This window comes from Antedon bifida, chromosome 4, assembly GCF_963402885.1.
Source record: "Antedon bifida chromosome 4, ecAntBifi1.1, whole genome shotgun sequence".
Lineage (NCBI taxonomy): Eukaryota > Metazoa > Echinodermata > Crinoidea > Comatulida > Antedonidae > Antedon > Antedon bifida.
This window is the reverse complement of record NC_136229.1, coordinates 14,321,192-14,341,720: the sequence shown is the minus strand read 5'-3', so window position 1 is coordinate 14,341,720 and position 20,529 is coordinate 14,321,192. Positions and strand designations below refer to the sequence as shown.

Below are 20,529 nucleotides of genomic sequence, written 5' to 3'. Positions count from 1 at the left end.
TTCTAAAAAATATCATCAATAGTCATTGTATAAAATCATTTTGTTATACCAAAGTTGTTGATGCAATATATCATCATAACATAATTGACGTTTAGTCATACCACTATTAAGTTTGACTAAAATACATAGTATAGATTTATAGAAATCGGATATGGCTTTAAAAATAGCATTTTTCTTATCAATATATGATATGTTTTCAATAATATCTTTTGGGCCTATTCTATTAAAATACGTGTTTGGCAGACATTTCCACTTTGAATCCTCATTGTTATACAATCTTTTAAGCCAAGATATTTTTAAAGATTTAACCTGTGACCTGAAATCAGGCGCTTTAACACCACCACTTTCATATTCGTTTATAAGGACTACTCTTTTAACCTTTTCTCTTTTTCCATCCCACAAAAAGTCAAAAATTATGTTATCAACACGTTTTAGAACACTTTCAGGCGTGTCTATAATACTTGCAACATAAACAAGTTTCGACAGGCCAAGCCACATGGCATTTTTTTTTTCTTTGTTAAGTCTTAATCCAGATACACTACCAAATTTGATAACAACATCAATACACTTTTTTATGCTGTTCTCATCTTTCATAAATAAGACTGTGTCGTCTGCAAGTTGTGCAATTTTGACCTCGACAACTGGGTTTGGTAAAAGTATACCTTTAATAAGTTTATCCTGATTTATCTTTAACGCCATAATTTCAGCGACCAAGATGAACAGAAGTGCGGATAAAGGACAACCTTGTCTTATACCTCTAAACATTTTAAAGCTTTTTGAACACCATCCATTGTTTAAAATAATACATTCTGTTTCAGCATATAGAACTAACCCATGCAATAAAAGACGGTCCAAAATTGAAATGGTACAAAGTGTTAACAAGAAAAGTTCTGTCTACTGTGTCAAAAGCTTTTCTAAAGTCTAAACTTAATAATGCCCCTGATAACTTGCTAGTATCCATATATTCAATTACATCTTCGATCAATCTGATGTTTTCACCACCAAAACGGCCTCTAATGTACCCTTTTTGATCATTACTCACAATTGTTTTAATAACATTTTGTAGCCTTTTTGTTAAAAAACAAAGGCGGCAATTTTATAGTCAGTGTTTAAGAGAGTTATGGGTCTCCAATTGTTTAGGTCTTCGTGATCACCTTTTTTAAATATTAAGTTTATTACTCCCCTTTTTTGCGTATTTGATAGTGCTCCATTCTTTAAACATAGATTGAGAGCATTGCAGACTAATACGCCAATCTTGGGCCATAATGTCTGATAGAATTCTACCGTGAGACCATCGGTACCTGGCGCTTTATTTAGTTTCATACTCCGTATCGCTTCTTCTCATTCTAGGGAGGTTAATTCTCCTTCACATAACCCCTTTTCAAGATGCGTTAACTTTGGAACGTCTATTAAATTTAAATAATTTTGAATATCATTTGCTTGTATGTCCTCTTTTGCATACAACTTTTCAAAGTGTTTGACTTCTTCAATCAGGATATCTTTAGTTTTTGTGGCGCATGTTCCGTCAGATTTTTTTAATCTTTTTATTTGTTTTCTTTTCCCGTTATTTTTTTCCAGACCAAAGAAATATTTGGAATTCTTTTTTCCTTCTTCTACCCATTTCGCTCTTGAACGAATTTGAGCCCCTTTTGCCTCATAGGCATATATATCCTCTAATTCTTTAGATTTAATTTCAATTTCCGCATTCACATATTCATCTCTATCGTTGTTCATTAGTTTAGCGTTCAGTTGTTGAATTTCTTTTTGTAAATTTTCTTTATTTCTATTTATATTTTTTGATTTTAGTTTGCCAAAGTTGATTGAAAATTCTTTGATTTTGATTTTAATTAGTTCCCAGATTTCTATATTATTAAGAAAATAGAACTGCTGTGAACAGCTATCTATTATCTGATTAATTTTGTTGAGAAATTGTTCGTCCTGTAAGTAATCGGAATTTAATTTCGATAATCCTGGACCACGAGAGTCTTGAAATATATTTATCTTAATGGAAACTCCTTGGTGATCAGTAGAAATCGCTGGTCTAATATCGCACGAGACAATGTTTCCTGTATCATGCAAACTTTTTGATACAATCAGTCAGTAATCTAGACGTTTAAAAAGGTTGGCCGATTTCCTACACCAAGTAAATTGTGATTTTAATTTGTTTAGAAGTCTCCAACTATCTACTAGTTTCAGTTTATTTATAAGATGTTTAATTTTTAAGACAGATTTATCAGTTTTCATTTTGCTACCTTTTTGATCGAGTAGCTTATCCTGAATACAATTCATGAAATGTTACTATTATTCAGTTATAGTGGGTTTCTAAATAAATAAATTGAAAAAAGAGTTATTGCAATAGACCACGATGTCAAATGGAGCGACAAAACTCGCAAAGACAAAGAAAACCACTGGGAATTACTACTTAAATCCACAAAACCTTTTGGACTAAACATTAGGAACATACTCCCAGATCGGTAAAATTACTCCATTGACTACCTAAATTTAAGTTTCAATATTAAGCACCATTCAAGCTGTTTTTGTTAGTTTTATTCCAAAATTGTTTATATCTACCAAGCTATCTTCTTTACTTTCTACCCAATACATTCTCCACCCTCTATTCACCAGCCTTGTGCCTCTTATGTTTTATTTCTTTTATTCCTGTCCACTCAGGCAGCGCTTGCCTGATATATTTATCTATCCTTGTCCAAGTACCTTCACTTGCACTGATGAAGGGCTAGTGTTGCCCGAAAGCTCTGCTAACTTTTCTAGCTGTTTTACTTTATCGTTTTGATTTAGCTTTTTGCTTTTTTTTTGTATCTCCATTGAGATCCAGCCACTGATACCCACAGCATTATCATTTTTCAGTATTTTGCCTTTGGATTTTAATACTGTAAGCGAGAGGTTGCAGGTTCGAATCCCGCCAGAGACATATTTTCATACAACTAAAAAATACGGAACTTTCGCCAATGAGCTATGCTCGACGCGATTATGAGATCATGTTCCGAATATGAGCACTGTTTCTATAATTTACAGTATGGTTTATAAATACATATATATATATATATATATCCAATCTGCAGACAGTACTTATTAGATCTCGTCAGTGCAGCTCAGGTTTCGAAATGAAATGTACCGCAGAACTGGCACAATATATAGGCTGAGCCAGGTATGCGGGACATGATAGGGTATTCACATGATACACTGATTATGAACACAAAGAGTGCACAAGCTCAACGAGCGTGCTTTGCAAAATGCTAATAGTATTCACAACAAAAATGCACCGTTTCGAAATGAATATATATGTACATAAATCCAAAAGCAAATTACCAAAACATTTTAGTTGTATGTACAAATAATTTTAGCAATAGAATATCATTTCAAAAATTAAAAAAGGATTACAATACAAACAGTTAATAACATAAAACACAACCTTTATTTGTTTCTATAATAATAACATGTAAATGTTAACACATGCATTTGTTATAAAAGATATACTTCCATATAATATACTTTGGAAAAAAACATGAAATCAGGCTGTATTAGAATTAAAACACTTGTTTAGCAGAAAATATATTCTACTCCACCTCTACTGTAATTATAGTTTATCATGAAAGAAGTTTATCTATAATAATAGATTACTCAAAACTTGTTTGCCTATGTTACCATTTATATATTCTCTTATTGCATAACACAATGTTTAAAATACTTTATTGTTACAAAGTTGAAGAAACAATCATTCTAAATAAGATTATAATTATTTGTTTAAAATAGTTATAGTTCGTTTTTGGTTCCGAAAATAAAAAAAATTTAATTGAATACTCTTCTATAATATCAAATTCATACACGAGAGGATTTACACTAATCATACATATAATACTATTACATAATACAGTACTAGATTGAGTACCATCTCCCCTTCCCCTTGCCTAAATGTACAAGAGTTTACGAGACTTTTCAATGGCAACCCCTCAATTTGTATAAGTCACCAGCTTCCTATGACCCTCTGTCCGAAACCCTGTTTTTTATTGCTTCTCTTGAATGCCAATTTTAATTAAACAAAAAAGCTCGGATTCATGCAAAATGTTTTTTAATTTGCCCACAAGCAAATCTGACTCAAATTCAATGTCATCTTTGTATAATATTGATATTCTGGCTTCACAATGTCAATTGTGACCTTATTCCTGGAATCATTAGCTTACATGATGCCACATTTATCTTGAGATTTTGACCGTGATGATGTTTTGGTGTTACGCTTACTTTTTCGAAAAGACAGAAACCTTCTTTCTCGTTTGGGTTCAGTATGAGAAGCTGTTGAGTATAGAAAAAATTGTTGTATCTTAGTCAATTAATATTTTAGTTTAGTTTTTAGGAGAAGTCAGGTATCTTCTAGATGATAAAGTACACCATGAGGATGATCAGGTAACCCTCTAATTTAATCTAATTGAAATACCATAGAAGGAAATTGCAGAAAATTAGTTAGAGGTATAGTATGCTGGAAAGCAAACAAAAGTGAGTTGCAATGGTTAACAGTTAAAATAAGTGCGAGGAAACTGACTGCATAACAAGGGAAGGACATGTTATTAAATTTGCAATATCTAGTATGAGTCAATTGCAATAAACATTATTGTTAACTCAAGCTAAAACTGTTTTTTTTTTACTTACCTCTACGAGAAAACATGTTGGTGTTCGTTCTGGCATTATATGACGACCATTTATCGTTCTCCTTGTTATATGTATATTGAATGCTACCTTTATCAAGACTTGGATCCCACCATGGCTGAGCAAGATATCTTTCACCCTCCTAAAGAAAGACAAAACAAATAATCATTGAAATGGCTGTGCAATAGTCGTAGCTTAGCTACATTTTGGATGCTTCTTGAAATGAAATGTCAAAAACATTTGGTTGCTTGTGTCCTTATAATGTGTCAGTATACAAATGATTTTTGTAATTTCCAACTTAAAATGTTTTAAATATATATTATAACATCCTTGCTATTGTTTGTAATATGTGCCAAAATTAACGTTTTTTATTTGTTGAATAATATACAAATAATGAATGTTTATGAGTGTAATGGTACAACTAATGGCATTCACCAAATGCCATTATTTGTACCATTACATGAATATAAAACATTAATTATTTGTTTTATACAACATCTAAATAGATTCATCCGATTCCTGTCATTTAAATCAGATTGAATAAAATGTAGGCCTAGATTTGATTCACATTCATAGAAACAGTAACATTTGGTTTTTAATAACATATTAAATATTATATTTATTTGGATTTTATAAACACAGCTACTGTAGTGTTAATTATGTTAACAACCAAACAATCCTAGCATCCTAGCAAGACTAAAGCAAATAGGCCTAGCCTAATACTAACATAATAGGCCTAGCTAGGCAAGGAAATCAGTAATTCCATTACGAAACTTCGACAGGCAACTGGAACTCATCTAGGCTAATTCTGTTTCTTCAAATGATTCCACATATTGTAGAGATGTTCTCAGCATATCATATAAACGATCTAAAGCTAATTTAAATGCCTTTTTTTGGTCTAAATTTAGTACATTTCCTCAAAAATGTACTTCCATCATGAAACCAGTTCCATTCAATGATCACGGCGGAAGTACACAGTAGGTGGCGCTGTTGTATTTCAAAAGCAATAGAAAAAAAAAAAATTTCCAAAGATTTTTTTTTTTCGTACACAGAAACAAGTACTATTGAACGACCGTTCGATAGTGCGTATTATATAACACCTAAATAAATTCCTGTCATTTGATTGGTACGGAATAAAAAAACATTTCGAGGATGAAAAAAAATCTAGTGTACAAATTACTGTGAAATACAACAGCGCCATCTGTTGTCTTGCCTTTGTTTTGGTTGTATTTGTATATTTATGTATATATTGATAATACAAAGTAATAAATAATAAACATGGTTACATTTTAAAAATTAAAAATAATTAATAAAATGATAACAAATTCTGACAACAGAGCAAAGTTACATTATAAACAAACTAAAAAGTTTCAGTTTTCTAAGGGATGCCATCTTATAAAAAATAAATTTTCTCTGCAATTAACTGCCGCAATGTATTTTTCCATGTTATAATATTATTTTATTTCACGTCTCAAGACCTGAAACCTAGGTGTGGTTTCCTTAATTTTACTGTTATAAATGTGTAAGCGTCAAAGATATAAGACAGTATTGATAGCTTTCATTATTTCTGATTCTGAATAAACACAATTCAGCATCTTGTATCTATATATAAATTTACGCAAGGGCAAAATACGGTAAATCGCGCATTACATTCAAAAAGGCATTTAAATTAACTTTAGATCGTTTTTAGGATTTTGATTAATTAATGGGAACATTTCTACAAGATGTGGGAATCGTTGGAAAAAACATAATTAACCTAGATGAGTTTCAGTTGCCTGTCGAAGTTTGGTATTGCTGTCTCTTCAGCCTAGGCCTAGCTAGGCCTAGTTACTAGTATGATGAAAGGCCTAGAATGATGAATAGTTAAATATCAACTCGGCTGTTGCCTCGTTGATATATAACCTTTCATCATTCACCTCATGCCATTATTTGTACCATTACACTCATAAACATTCATTATTTGTATACTATTGCATGTCATGTGACCCATAATCGTCCAATCAAATGATAGGAATTTATTTAGGCTTTCAATCTTTCTTTCACCTCATTAAACATTTTCCCCATTCAACTCTTATACATTAACTATTTATACAATATTTTATACCTGTGTTTCTTTTTCTAAGGACGCTGCTGGCTTCTCCTCAAGCTTAACAAACATTGTACTGAGTTCGTCAGTCATTCTACCATCATTCTTTACTTCCTCACAATACGCTTGAAGTTGCTCATCTGACGACTCACGGTAGCAAACTGAAATCAATCAATAGTCAATATTATTATTATTTCACAATGCAGAATTATTTCATTTTGCAATTCTTTTTTTTTTTATTTTCATGTGGCAAAGCCACCTTTATTCACCACTTAAATAAACTAGAAAGTCACTCCGAGAGTGCATACCTCCTACTACTTTAAAATTCTCCTACATAAGATTTCTACGGAAAAATATATATATTTGTGTGTGTCTTAATGCTGTGTGTGATTTATGCTAATTTCACTACAAGTGTGTGTGCAAATTTCGTGTAATGGTTATGTAACCAGCCTTTCAACTAACAATAGTATCATTTGACTAACAATAGAGAAGCAACATGTTACATACAAAACACAAATTGGTTTGTTAAAACTTCTCTTTCGGAAGTAATTCCCAGGTTGCTAATTTTAGTTGACTACATACGAATTACCGTGTCTATTTATTCATTCCTGTAAACGACATGTATTATAGTCCTGCAGTACGTACATTTTAAAATCGCCAGTTTTTTACACTAAAAATACTGTGTATTCGAGAACCATCTAATAATATTTAAGTTACATATATTCTTTAACCATGTTAAAATGTCATTCCAGAATGTGAAAGTGACACGACACGAGTAGAAAATGTATTCTAGTGTTTCCTCACTTTCATTACAGAAGGTACAATAATGGGTTTCCGTTTTACCGATTTTAAATAAAAGTGATTTAGTCCCCAAATCCTATGGATGATTCTGTACTGAAACCACCTTAATTTAATGTAATTTGTACAACTAAATGTTTCATTTGACACAGTTTCTCATATATCTTTTCGGAGATGATACCATTTATTACGATTGATGATTTTGCGCCTTTATAGAAAACATTTATTCAGTTTATTAATACATGGACCAAAATTTAATTCTTTAAGAACTTTATTAATAAATGAATGGGAGGGAGATGCTATCAAAAGCCTTTTCGAAATCGAACGATATTATTGAACCTGGCAAATCCTTGTTTTGAGAGGAATTTACTTTCGCCGGCAAGATTTATTGTTATGACTGGTTTCGCCATAGAAGGACATTTTTGGAGAGATGCAAATTTAGATAAAAGGCATTTAACCCATTAACTGCCAGATGTTTATTGTTCTATACTGTCAGTACATTTCAATGAGGTATTTTCTGCTTGCCAGCTAATTATTTATCAACGCGAGAATAAACATATACACAGGCCTAGGCCTGTTAGTATTAGGATAGGCCTAGGCTTTTAGCCTTGCTAGGCCCAAGATTGTTTGGTCGTTAGTTGACATAGAGTTCTTGCTACCTATTTTGTTTTAAATGCAAAATTAAACTGCATATTGCATGATGGGTATTTGTCGACAGGCTGAAAGTAGCATCTATATTACATAGCCATTAAATTGGCAATAGGTTTGGACATATGCCTATGAAAATTTGTCATTAAAATGCAAAACAACATGTAATGTGGTATAGTTATCAACAGGAACAATGAAATGTGACAGCCTCTGCACATACTGTAAAAATATCACTATTAAATTACAAATTTGTTTGTTAAAATAGAAAAATAAGAAATGGACTGAGCCTAATGGATTCATTATTGTATTGTATTTTTTAAATCCAATTGTGAAGTATATTTTAAATAGAGCATTGGTCTACAAAAGAAGATTGATGGTTGCAGCAGTAACTAATATTTTATAGTGTATAATTACACAGGTGTTTTTAAATATTTATATTTTCTGATTTTTGTTTTCTTAATTTGTTTTCAAATGCAGATTTTTTTTTCATCTTTTAAACTTTTTATTTGTTTTATTCTCTCATTCAGTTTTCAAAAAAAACTGCTGTAGTATGCAATATTAATTACCTATTAGTAGATATTTCAAAGCCTGAATACATTTTAAATAAGATTCCCATGTATCTATTAATTTTCTTACTATGGATTATGGGTACCATAGATTGACAATTATTTTCTTATTTTTATGTCTAAAATCTTACCTGCTAGGAACATGTCTGTTATATAACTAAACTGTGTAAATCTGAGATAGGTACCAGATGTCTTTTCTGCAAGTTCCTCATAAAACAAGTTTGATCCTGTATTATGCATAGCTTGGACACCATACACCTGATAAAAAATAGGTCAAAATATTAATGGCAACATACAGTATTGCAGGAAAAATCGGCATTCTATAATTCTTTAAAACTAAGCATGCACGTTAATAATTCATATTGCGTTATAATGTATAAAGATACTGTGTGTTATAAGGGCTATTAAAATGAAGAATATGGATCAGGTTTTTTTGACATATAATATTAATTATTTACTTTGTAATTCCACTTCAAAATCAACCAAGAATTTAGCTGGGTACCATGTGAAACTGCCAGCATATTCTCTGGCTATGATTTTGCATCATATGGTTTAGGGTTCATGATTATTTAACAAAAACACAATTTCACAGATGAGAACACTCATACTGTACAATACAACAAGTCATGTTGATTATGCTTGCATAAAAATAGGTAAAAATGTTTTATAAAAGCTACAGAAATATTAAATACTTTGACGATATCAATAAATATTTTTCGAATATAAAAATCCATAGACATTTTGTGTTATAAGGTTATGTATTTTCTTTCTGTGTTTTCAACTATCCCTCTGGAATTGTGCGCTTGTAATCCTAATACTTGTTTATCCTAATAGGATAAAGAAGTATTAGTAACAAGACACAAAATTAAAATACTAAAAAATAGCTGGATATAATTTAAAGCTAAAATGCATGAATTGAATCAAAATTGTCTACCTGAAGTTGCCATAACAAATTAGTATTAGAAATGTTTACCTTGACATTCATATCTCTGAGTCTATCAAGTTCTGTATGCCAGTTAACACATTGATCTGTGTATGATGGAGGATGTGGTTTATCGTCGCCTATCATCACAAGGGCTCGGGCAGATCCCTCAGTCCAGCTTAGGTCTTGAGCTTTCTTCAACACCCACTCATAACACTAAAGAAAATGTTAAAAAACAATATTGTAAAAATGTATTAATACTTGATAATGACTTACTGTATGTTCAAATTTACTTACATTTGGATACACAAACACTTCTTACATTTTATTGGTTATCCGCACTTGGCGGATAACCCCTTGTTATTGTCAGGATCTTCTTTTTTTTTTTCTATCTTGTTCTTATTTCTTTCCCAGAATTTTATTGCACATGTATCTCTAATTTTTATTATTATTATTATATCATTGTATAACTTTGTGAGATTGACCTTAAACTGTATGTGCAGAAAACTGTGTAATATGATGTTAGAGTCGCGCAGATTTTATGAAATTTTATGGTTGCTCATAAATTCTGAGCACAAAATTATTCGAAATTGTATTTCATAATATGGAGCAACTTTTGACATGATAAAAATGGCGTGCTATGCAAAAAATTAAGCGAGTACGTGTATTTGAAATTTAAAAATGCGAAAAATTGTGTACATTTCAGGTCATTTTGAGCATTTCAAAATTTGATCCTTTTTTTGCGTTTTGCCCACACGTTTGTGCGCACAGCTCGTACAAAGCATGGAAAAATGGTTTTTGCAATTGATTTTTGTTTTTCATACCACCTGTAGTAGATTTCATTCATTTTGATTAAAAAATGGGTCTCGTAATTTCATCTTTGCTACACTGTATATAACATATACAGAGTATTCTGTAAATACTATTATGCTTTATGACACAAAATAGGTACAATTCAACACTGTAAACATATTTAATTCATGTCATAGGATGGCATAATAATTGTCGGCGTTCATATAATGTATGTGGTGCATGTTGCGTTTGTGCAAATAACCCGAACTCGTCAAAGTGACGAGTTCAAATCTAGTTTTATTTGTAACTCTGTGAATAAAAATAAATGAGCTTATTATTGATGTTAGTTAATGGCTGTATCATGTACTTTCACATTTACAGTACATGTTCCTACTGTACCATTCACACAGTATGATTTAGGGCACATAAAAATAATTTGAATATGATTCTCTGTTCCTACAATGGAATGAATGGTCAAATTGTCCATAGCCTAAAGTCACAATGATGAGTGTTACACACATCACTTGTTGCTGACCATAACAATTATATATCAAATTATAAACAATTAATAACCTCTGGGGAATCCCCACCACCTGTTGATGGGACATCATTAATGAATCGAATTAGCTCTTCACGATTGTCAGTCAGATCACACATCCTCAACACGTAATTATGATGGTCACAGTAATCACCATGCGCCATTATTCCGATCCTAATATTGGAAATGTCTCGTAGAAGACGACTTGTAGTTTCTTCAACTTTAGAACGAACCTATAGTATTAGAAAATACATAAAACAATAATATGACTACAGAAAATAAAAACAGTGGGTGGCAATAACAGAGTGGCTTAAGAACATTTCGATACAACTTATTAGGGTTTTAATGCAGATAAGATGGATAAAACAATCAGTCAACATAATTACATCTATTATCTATTATAAACAGTAAAGATAGATAATAAAGTTATTTTAATTAGAATTTATTTTAGCATTAAGGGGTTCACTCGATCTCTTGAATGCTATAGACACGAGCACAGACCACCAAGCCATACACAATTGACTAAAAGTTGAAGAAAGATTCCTCTGTGTATTTACTATGCAGTAACCACAATACATTATTACATACCGCAATGAATCATATTTTTTTACTATTAAACAGTTTGAAAAATGATGCACTCTCAAAGTATATACTTTTAACTTTAATATATGAACATTTTAAGAAAAAAGTTAAGTTTATTATTTCGGTCTAAGAAAATGTCATAATTTAATTTTTTTTCAATTTAATATGCAATTAATGATGACTTAATCAACTTTTGTTCTCTTAATTTCATAACAAGTCATACATATGATACATACACTTCAAGAAAATGAAATGAAAAATAGGTGTTCCTGAGCATTCTGACGATCTTTATTATTTTTATTATTTTCACCATTTTGTTAACTTACATGTGTGTAGCCTGTAACTTTTGACGTGCTCGTATAACGTAATTTTGAGTTGAAAAGTGAATCATGATATTATTAAAGAAAGGTTGTAATACAGAAATCGGGCAAAAATAGTGCGTATTAACGTTTAACGCGCGTGCAAAAATTTGCGCACTCATGTTAATTTTTTAAACACTTATAATTGCCTGAAACATACTCTAATTTCATCGAAAATAGATTTTGACAATTTTGAAAATTTTAAGCGCGAGTACACATGTGTTATATGTGCTACGCACGTAATTGTATTGCCATATGATTAAATATGACCTGAAATTTATGAGTACCAAATTTTGTTTAATTGTGATTCATGCTTGTAAAGATATGATTACAAATGTGATTTCGTTAAATTGTGCGTAAACATCATCATTTTTGATTGCGCACTGTGAAAACATAACCACATCGATTCCTAGCCATAAGGAAAAAAAATTGACTTAGCTAGATGAAACTGATATCAATATAATTGATGGACAAAATAATGCTAAGGAAAGAATAAATAAAGATTCTGACAGAATCAATAAGGTTATATGCATGATTGAATGCATAAACCGAATAAAGAGTATATATTGTATACTGTCTTGTCAATTGTAAAAAATATATATAATAAATCGAATTTGAATAAACAATGACTGACCTGATCAAGGCATGCTGACATACTACCAGTGGTGTCGAAGGAGAACACAACTTCAACTTTTTTACCATCTTCCACAACAAAGCTACTCAAAAGCTCCTGTTCAGACAAAAAAAGCATTGCAATTTGATAGATATGGCAACAAGGATGAAGAACCATCAGTTAAAGATACTGCTTACACATCAACAGAACTCAAAAGGGGTTGTAAAGGTTATAAAGTAATTTTCAAACTTGCCAAACTACTAATTACAGTATTTAATTTTTCGACAAGCAGTATTCAACTTCCTTGACAGAAAATGTCAGAAAAATGGAATAGAAACTTTGAATGCAGTGGGAATCTATTAAATCTATTAAGTTGCCATCATTTAAAAAACGATTGCGTTTTAAGACAGAAAAAAAATAGTGGAGTAATCGGTAGTTAAAGAAAACGTCCTAAGGAGCAAATTTGCAACATCTTTGTAACGCTCTGCACATGCAAAGAAACAGAGGGATGAATTATGAATTTATGCCAATTAACCCACTTCCTGATGTCTGAATTTGGTAAACTTTGGAAATGAACTATATTTACCAGACAAAAAAAAAAAAAAATCTGTTGCAATTTCTTCTAGGTTCACCTTATTTTTTTACTTATCTTTACTGGACTACTATGCTATAACAGAGAAACAAAATAGTGATCGAAATAAGAATAATGTATTAAAATTTGTAAGAATGGTTCTAGCAGTGGTGGATGAAGTCGATCAAATTGTCATCTCCTGATGGACCTCAGGCCTGTTACTACTTTTCTCAGTGTAAGCATCATTGCCAATTGTTAAGACTTCCATTCAAATCTTATTTATAATTGAGAATGATACTCGACCTGCTCTGTACTGAAATATTAAAAGATAGTGATCGTGTGAAGATAGGGATCTTGTCATCAAAACTGAATAGGGATTATGAATTAGGATTATTAAAAGTACTATTCTATTTTAAGCAAAGGATAATTTAAGACCAATTAAGAACTCTGTTAACTTTAAGACTTTAAACATACTTGAAGAGCAGCTTCATCTAGTTTTTCCTCAAGTTCATCAGCTTTTTTGGGTGTTGCTGCTTCTTCTTCTACTCGTTCAACAACTTTCACTTTAAGCAATGATTCCTCATCTAATCCCACTGAAGATGCTGTTAATGTATCCTTTCCTATTATCTTCTTACCATTCAACTTTATAATTGAGAAAACATTAATTCCAGGTTTGGAAAAGGTAAAAAGTATATGGTTAAAAAATGAAAACAAAAGTAAGTTTTTTTTCTTCATGTACAATAAAATGTTGCTCATGAAATCTTTTAAAAATAATGATAAATGATAAAAATCAAATAAATACTGTGTAAGACAAAACAAATACAAATTTGAAAGTAAAGTTTACAGTCAACTGACACTCTATTTAGAGCCTTTCCCAGAATTATAGATCAGGCCAAAATAATAGCTTGTTTCCGATCAAAACGCCCAGGTGGATTTTTTTTCCAGAAAAAAACAAAATTCTACCCACAAACATTTCTTTGTTCGGGATTTACAGTCAACTGACACCCTATTTAGAGCCTTTTCCAGAATTATACAGGGCAAAATAAAAAAATAGCTTGTTTCCGATCAAAACGCCCGGGTGGATTTTTTTTCCAGAAAAAAACAAAATTCTACCCGCAAACATTTCTTTGTTCGGGATTTACAGTCAACTGACACCCTATTTAGAGCCTTTTCCAGAATTATACAGGCCAAAATAAAAAAATAGCTTGTTTCCGATCAAAACACCAGGGTGGATTTTTTTTTCCAGAAAAAAAAAAATTCTACCCGCAAACATTTCTTTGTTCGGGATTTACAGTCAACTGACACCCTATTTAGAGCCTTTTCCAGAATTATACAGGCCAAAATAAAAAAAATAGCTTGTTTCCGATCAAAACACCAGGGTGGATTTTTTTTTCCAGAAAAAAAAAAATTCTACCCCCAAACATTTTTTTGTTCGGGATTTCCCAAATCATCAGATAGCGTAGTTTAGTAGGAGGACTGTCTACGTCTTTTTGTATTTTATTTATTACGTGTATTAACGATAGATATAAATAATAGGGCACAATGTTTAACATTTACAGTTTACCGTTCTGTGTTGAATGCTTCATTTAGTTTAAAACAATGCGATTAAAAAAGCAAGTGATAAGCCAACCAAGGCCCAACAGGTAAAGAACGTCGACCCTAACAACAGCAAGATACTTAGCTAGCAGCTAAAACATGATACAAAACCAATTTATTTGTACTGTAGGCCTTACTCAATAACTATTCACACACACAGTTTTAACCATGATAAAAATCAAGCCAATGGCATGATGTAGTAGAATATAAATTATTTTTATTTTCCGAGTTTTGATTTCTGCTTATTTTTGTATTATAATAATTCATTATATGAATTCAAAACTTCCTTCAGAAGGGCATGGGCATCAGGTGGACGCCGACCACCTCTCTCTGTCTAGGCTCCTGCACTCTGCACATGTATTGTGGACTATACCATTTCCTTGAGATCTTAACCATTGATTACTATGGAGTGGATGCTTTTACATTTTAAAAACCACTGCAAACATTTTTTTTAAAATCTTATAATCAGTGGAAATCAACCAATCAAATGAAAATGTTGAATCTTAACAGTACTTCCAATTTTGGGAACCAAGTTGGCACATTTTTGTGTTTATTAGTCATAATGAATTGTTACAACTGACCTTCATTTCTATATTACTTGATGAATCAACTTCCAGTCTTTCTGTCAACATATTCTTCACATCCTGAATGGTGCTGATATTTTCAATACCCATTGGGAAAGTATAACCACATTCTTTCTCAATATAAATATTGTATTTTTTTATTGAAACAACCTTTAAAAAATATAGAAAAGCAATATAAAATGTTGAGGTCTGAAAACAGTAAACCATTTTACAAAAAACAGCTAATAAATAGATAATTTCAAATAACAGTACTGAATACTGAATACTGAAATGCTTTATTTGTCCATCATCATCATAAAATAACAACAGAAATTCTTCTTGAAGATTGACAATTATTAGTAAAATAATAAATAGATATACAATAAAATATATTATGTACACACACATAATTGCACAAAAAAATATAAGTTATGAAACACGGTGTAAAAATGACAAGGTATTAAAATTGAATAGGATTCAGGAGATTAAAATAGTTTAAAACAGCTTTAAAAGGATTAAAAACTGTAATACTGTATTTCATTTTAAATACTTTGATCATCAAATAAAAAAGGACCATACTTGCAAATAGCTAGCTTTAAAGGTTCACTTTTCAGTGTCTGTAAAAACTTACCTCTGCTTTTAAAACAGTTTCAGGTCTAACTCCAAGAAAGCTAAGGGTATGAAATCGGTTTAAAATCTTGCCAGTGTATTTAATAATTATCTGCTTTGTTGAAACCTTTTCCTCTTCAGCAACCTTTTTACATACATCTTCAATCTGGAAATGTGAAATTGTATATTGATAGAAATGTATAGATTATATTGCTTTTTAAACTTGGTAAATCTGTGCATTCTAAAATTACTACACTTTTATACTATAAAATATAATATTTTGAGCAGTTTTATAGTATAATTATTTAAAATGAACTTACAGTTTTATGAGATGGTAACTGAAAATTAGATGTTCGTCCTGATTTTGAAAGCTTCACATTTATGTCAAGTTGCCCAGATCTTGCACATGCCTCTTTTGAACCTGTTGGGTGCAATTGCAAAAACAAAATGTAAGATGTTTTTTTTGGCACTTTATAGAAACGAACAAATTCAACATGGGGTATGCGAATGTATGTGTGAGAAAAATGACAACAATTTAAAGGATTTATTTGTGATTATCTTCATAAAAGTGCTATCCACAATAAAATACATCTTTGGACATAAAATACAAGGAAGTGCGAAACAGTAGTAGTATAAGGCTCCATTTAAACATACAGGTATGATTGTTAATTAATAATATTTCAAACATGTAAAAAATTAAGAATCATTTGATTTTATCCCACTGGCCAAAACCATCCCACATTCATGGAGGTCACTAATCTATGCCCAGTAGGGCCCGGTATCACCAAGTAGGTGCCCGGTATTTCCTGGTTGGGTTAAATAATCGACAAGCTTCGCGTTCGCGACATGAACTGAGTTGATGCATACATTGCGTCACAAATGTCCGTATTGTGTCAACTAGTATGTCATAGATTCCAACTGTCCCGGTTCAGTGGGATTGTCTCGCTTTTTTGATGCTCTGTCCCGCTCAACCCTTGAATTGTCCCGCTTTCAAAATATTTTATGATGAAAAAAAAATAACGAAATAATATTTTGAAAACTACCAAGATTGAATGTCGATATGCTGAATTATTAGAATTTAGTGAATTTATATGAACTGAAGTACAAACTACACAACGATTACGATTGTTATGACTAACGAAAGTAGGCCTATTTTCCTTATCATCTATCAATCATCTGCGGTTCACTTGACTCACATGCAAGACATCGGTGGTGGCCAGCCTCGCGTGACTTCCAGCTAGAGATCAGGGAACCCAGCAGACAGATGGATGCGGTTAATGCGTTGAATTGTTTACATATCCGGTTAGCGAACCCAGCGCAATTAATTTTGTAAATTGAAGACTGTCTGCAATCGTACTAAAATTGAGGTTTTATTGTTGGAAATGCTATTAGAAGTCTATATACTGTATCATATTTCTATATATAATTTAACTCTTCCCTGGTTAAATTAACACTTTAAATTGACAGGTCTTGGTATTTAGGAGGACCCTACAGTAGCTACCATATCCAGTACGTAGATAGTAGGAGGCCCCTGGTAGGCCTAGTTAATAGGGTAACGGGACGATTCGGCCCTGAGACGATTCGGCCCGGGACGATTCGGCCCTGGGACGATTCGGCACACTTAAATTTATCGGCTTAGATATGCATTATAAGCATAAAATAAGCTTTTTTCCCCAAACTTTATTTTCAGAGAGACTATGGGGTAGTACTACTAGGGATAAAGATGCAATAAAGCAAACATTTTGAAAACATTGTCGAAAATGATCATTTTTTAGTAACGCGAACGATGTAAACAAGTTACGCCCTCTGTTGGTCGCTTGGCGAATGCACGAAATACAAGGTTTTCGAAGTAATAAATTTAATATAAAATTACGTTTTTTTAGTAATTTATTATATATATTATATCAAGATTGTCAATATCAATAAATACGGATTGTTAAACACCTTTAAAAACTGGGTAAATACCAAAAAAAATGAATATGAATTTGGTCTAAAGTGAGACGTTTCGGCCCACAAAGTGTGACGATTCGGCCCAAAAGTGGGCCGAATCGTCTCACCAAAAGTGGGCCAAATAGTCCCGGGCCGAATCGTCTCAGGGCCGAATCGTCCCTGAACCGTTAATAGTAGGCCTAGGGCATTCCTTAGTACTACTAGTACTAGGCTAGTGGGCCTAGGCCGAGCTAATGCACTTGTCAATTGTATGACCCACTATACGACCCCCGGGAGAGGTGCGTCATGGGTGCGTCATTTACAAATAATTACTGACGCAGGGGTGCGTCAAAAAACCTAGATGGTACGTCACATCAATGAACAAGGTGTGTCAATGTCCGTCACTTTACCACCCACCTTATCATAAACAACATGGTCACAGTGCGTCAAAATGGGTGCGTCATGGTCACCTAAAGGTAAGTCACATTTTTGACGCACTGGTGCGTCATGGTATTCAATGGTATGACGCACATCAGACAAATGACGCACCTCTCCCGGGGGTCGTATAGTGGGTCATACAATTGACAAGTGCATAATTCACTAGGGGTCATAAACATAAATTGAAAAAGAATAATGCTCGATTAAATTGCCGTAGTCATACCCACCTGCCTCTTGCACCACTCATTTAGAGTGGTGTACGGTGAGTTGGTAACGGGACGATTCGGCCCTGAGACGATTCGGCCCGGGACGATTCGGCCCTGGGACGATTCGGCCCGGGACTATTCGGCCCGGGACGATTCGGCCCTGAGACGATTCGGCACACTTACATTTATCGGCTTTGATATGCATTTATAAGCATAAAATAAGCTTTTTTCCCCAAACTTTATTTTCAGAGAGACTATGGGGTAGCACTACTAGGGATAAAGATGCAATAAAGCAAACATTTTGAAAACATTGTCGAAAATAATCATTTTTTAGTCACGCGCGCGATGTAAATAAAGTTACGCCCTCTGTTGGCCGCTTGGCGAATGCACGAAATAAACAAGGTTTTCGAAGTAATAAATTGAATATAAAATTACGTTTTTTTAGTAATTTATTATATACATTATATCAACTTTGTCAATATCAATAAAATACGGATTGTGAAACACCTTTAAAAACTTGATAAATAAAAAAAAAATGAATATGAATTTGGTCTAAAGTGAGACGTTTCGGCCCACAAAGTGGGATGTTTCGGCCCAAAAGTGGGCCGAATCGTCCCACCAAAAGTGGGCCGAATAGTCCCGGGCCGAATCGTCTCAGGGCCGAATCGTCCCTGAACCATGCCGAGTTACTATAGTATAGTAGGCCTACTAGGCCTAGTAAGTATTACTATTAGTATTAGGTAAAGTAGGTTCCCTAACCTAGCATACAGCCTAGTAGCTAGCCTAGGCCTAGACAGACAGAAAGTCAGCGAATAAAAGCAACTTACCTGACATGTTTATGTAGATTTATGCTATGTAGACCTCTAGGTCTACTCTTTAACTGTATAGATTGAGAAAATGTTGTAGTTAACACGATTTTATACATTACTACAGGAGGTAATAACAGTCACGACTGAAAATAAACTCATTCAACATGACAGTTTATATACTGATTACGAAATGAGCTATTTTTAACAGCCAATCATTAAAGACCGAAGAATCCACCAGGACGATCCGGCCCTGAGAGTGAGACGATTCGGCCCACTTTTGGTGGGACGATTCGGCCCACTTTTGGGCCGAAACATCTCACTTAGTGGGCCGAAACGTCTCACTTTATTCATTTTCGCTGGTATCCGTATTTTATTGATATTGAATGTTGATATAATATATATAAATAAATTACTAAAAAAACGTAATTTTATATTCAATTTATTACTTCGAAAACTTTGTTTTTTTATTTCGTATTTATCAAGTTTTTAAAGGTGTTTAACAATCCGTATTTTATTGATATTGACAATGTTGATATAATATATATAATAAATTACTATAAAAACGTAATTTTATATTCAATATAATATATTACTTCGAAAACCTACCTTTACTTGTCTATTTCGTGTATTCGCCAAGCGGCCAACAGAGGGCGTAACTTGTTTACATCGTTCGCGTAACTAAAAAATGATCATTTTCGACAATGTTTTCGAAATGTTTGCTTTATTGCATCTTTATTCCTAGTAGTACTACCCTATCGTCTCTCTGAAAATAAAGTTTGGGGAAAAAAGCTTATTTTATGCTTATAAATATAAGGCCGAATCGTCCCGGGTCGAATAGTCCCGGGCCGAATCGTACCAGGGCCAAATCGTCTCAAGGCTAGGCCGAATCGTCCCGTTACCCACTATCTTTGATCAGATCATACATCACGAGTGTGTGAACGCAAATTGACGAAGAGGAGATTGTGTTGCAATAAGTTTTTTTGGTAGTGGTAGTAGCTAGGCCTAGCTAGTACACCGTCATTCACAATGAGCTCTGCTGCGAGAAAATCTGTTCAAACTCTTATGAAAATATTAGATAGTGCAGGGTAAGTACAGATCCGAATCCGGGACGATTCGGCCCTGAGACGATTCTGTCCGGGTCCGGGGGACGATTAAAATAATCCAAGTGGATTCGGACTTTTGGGCCGCAACATCTCACCCGATTTGTGGGCGGAAACGTCTCACTTTAGACCAAATTCATATTGG

The 20,529-nt window shown here is 32.8% G+C and overlaps 2 protein-coding genes across 4 annotated transcripts in view; one reads left to right on the top strand and one right to left on the bottom strand.

Moving 5' to 3' along the window:
* Window positions 1-3,410: 3,410 nt before the first annotated feature.
* On the bottom strand, window positions 3,411-20,224 carry LOC144840162 (uncharacterized). Of its 2 annotated transcripts, none has more exons than XM_078695872.1 (12): window positions 20,188-20,224; window positions 16,223-16,323; window positions 15,925-16,068; window positions 15,312-15,464; window positions 13,609-13,776; window positions 12,585-12,680; window positions 11,045-11,242; window positions 9,731-9,895; window positions 8,889-9,015; window positions 6,764-6,906; window positions 4,663-4,801; window positions 3,411-4,308 (listed from the first exon to the last, which is right to left on the bottom strand). In XM_078695872.1, exons 1-12 carry the CDS (start codon window positions 20,207-20,209, stop codon window positions 4,196-4,198), a joined length of 1,569 nt encoding a protein of 522 aa, XP_078551998.1. In that variant the 5' UTR covers window positions 20,210-20,224; the 3' UTR covers window positions 3,411-4,195. The 2 variants fall into 2 exon arrangements, with proteins under 2 accessions (XP_078551998.1, XP_078552000.1); XM_078695874.1 differs by lacking the exon at window positions 20,188-20,224 and adding an exon at window positions 19,303-19,419.
* The window catches only part of LOC144840164 (hydroxyacid-oxoacid transhydrogenase, mitochondrial-like), a 41,525-nt gene continuing 41,211 nt past the window's right edge, over window positions 20,216-20,529 (top strand). Inside the window, exon 1 of one of the 2 annotated variants that reach the window (XM_078695877.1) lies at window positions 20,216-20,369. In XM_078695877.1, coding sequence (XP_078552003.1) covers window positions 20,311-20,369 — 59 coding nt within the window. In that variant the 5' untranslated portion in view covers window positions 20,216-20,310. The remainder of the gene's footprint in view (window positions 20,370-20,529) is intronic. The other variant, XM_078695878.1, reaches the window with a different exon arrangement.

Bases quoted from the DNA above. Each gene is read 5' to 3' on its own strand.
- LOC144840162 (XM_078695872.1), bottom strand. From the start codon at position 20,209: ATGTATGATCTGATCAAAGATA. The intron at 13,777-15,311 runs GTCAGTTGTAAC...TCAATTATAAAG, and splicing joins CAAGTAATATAGAAATGAAG to TTGAATGGTAAGAAGATAAT. The intron at 9,016-9,730 runs GTAAACATTTCT...ATTTTTTATCAG, and splicing joins TCAGAGATATGAATGTCAAG to GTGTATGGTGTCCAAGCTAT.